We start from the raw sequence: 1,729 nt of genomic DNA, 5'->3' as shown, positions 1-1,729 counted from the left end.
TCCAGGGATGGTGACTCCACCACCTCCCTGGGAAACCTGTTCCAGTGCCTGAACATCCTAACAGGGGAAAACATTTTTCCTAATACCTGATCTGACTCTCCCCTGTCTCAGCTCATGGCCATTCCCTCTAGTGTAGTCACTGCAGCCATGGCAGGAGAGACCATCCCCCACCTCTATACAACCCCCTGTCAGGTAGCTGTAAAGAGCCATGAGGTCACCCCTGAGCCTCTTCTCAAGGCTAAACAAGCCCAAGTCCCTCAGTCCTTCCTCATATGACATGTGTTCTAGACCTTTTCTGCCCTTTGGCTGGACTAGTTCCAGCACCTCAATGTCCTTTTTCTAAAGTGAAGGACCCAAACCTGACCACAGCACTGAGGTGTGACTTCATGAGTGCTGACTGCAGGGGGATGATCCCTTCCCTAGTCCTGCTGCCACACTATCCTTGATACAGACCAAGATGCCATTGGCCTTCTTGGCCACCTGTGCACACTGTTGGCACATACTGAGCCACTGCCACAAGCACTCCCAAGTCCCTTTCTGACAACTCTTGGGCCACTCCTCCCCCAGCCTGTAGTACTGCATGGGATTGTTGTGTCCCAAGTGAAGGACCAGCACTGAGTCTTATTGACCCTCATGCAGTTGTTCTCAGCCCATTGGTCAAGTTGGTCCTGGTCTCTCTGTAGAGCTTTCCTACCCTCAGGTAGATCGACACCCCCACCCAACTTAGTGTTGTCTGTAAATTTACTGAGGGTGCACTCAATCCCTGCGTCCAGATTGTCAATAAAGATGTTAAATAGGAATGTCCCTAATACCTCAGGTGAATACAGATCTACTGTGGTGGTTCTTTGACTTTTACCTAGGGATTTTGATCAAGAGTTGAATTAGTCTGGCCTGAGCTGTGCTGAAGTGAATTGGCATAACTACATTAAAGATATTGGAAATGTTCCAGTGTATGTCAGTGGAGACCTGAGCCATGAGACACTCAGTGGGTGTGTTGTTTGTTTGTTTTTTCTCCTCTAAACACCTTTCATAAAACTCAGAAATTCTTATGAAATACAAAATCCCTGCTCAAGAAGCTGTGCCATAGTTTTTTTGGACTGCTTCTTGGTGTCTGTAAGATGCAGGTTACACAAAAACTATTTTATGTCAAATTCCTTCAGGGCAGGAAGAGTTTATCTAAATGAGTGAGAGACATAGAATTCTTAAGGTGTGAGAGAGGAGATGAGGAAAAGTGTGATGGCAGGGAGAGCGAGTGGAGTGAATTTGAAGTGTTTGGAGGAGGGTCCAACCAACTGAATCAACAAAAGAAAAGCTCAAGGTCAAATCTGAAGACAGCAGGTGCCTGCTACAGAAACCACTGCCACTCTTGTTCTGCTGGCATTGACAGCCTACCCTTCCCTGGTCACACCAAGGAAGTTTTGCCTGGATCTGCTGATGTGGAGGAAGTCACTGCTCCTTTGGGTAGCATAATAGAAAGTTTTGCAGGTCACTTAATTTGCAGCAGCTCTATCACCCTTATTGGTCTTGTAAGTTGGATGTTTCACAGCATCCTTTTTTGGGAGCCAAGGCATTTGGGTTTTTACAACTTTCAGTAAGTGCCATGCATAGATTTGTTAGTCCTTGGAGGAATTCCTTCCTAAAATGATGTGGTTTTTTGCCTTTTTCTTCTCAGCTTTACAATGAAGAAATTCTTGATCTGTTTGATACCACACGTGACATTGATGCAAAG

General features: G+C 46.0%; 1 protein-coding gene across 1 annotated transcript in view; it reads left to right on the top strand.

Annotated features, from left to right (window-relative positions):
- LOC103811732 (kinesin-like protein KIF21A) overlaps positions 1–1,729 on the top strand; it is a gene marked incomplete at its 5' end in the record, with an annotated part of 54,196 nt that overhangs the window by 3,813 nt on the left and 48,654 nt on the right. Inside the window, 1 exon segment of the mRNA XM_009084720.1 lies at positions 1,673–1,729. This exon segment is cut by the window's right edge and continues 3 nt beyond it. Coding sequence (XP_009082968.1) covers positions 1,673–1,729 — 57 coding nt within the window.

This window comes from Acanthisitta chloris, unplaced genomic scaffold (assembly GCF_000695815.1).
Source record: "Acanthisitta chloris isolate BGI_N310 unplaced genomic scaffold, ASM69581v1 scaffold4011, whole genome shotgun sequence".
Taxonomy (NCBI): Eukaryota; Metazoa; Chordata; class Aves; order Passeriformes; family Acanthisittidae; genus Acanthisitta; species Acanthisitta chloris.
Note: the sequence above shows the minus strand (reverse complement) of the source record. Positions and strands in the feature narration are given on the sequence as shown.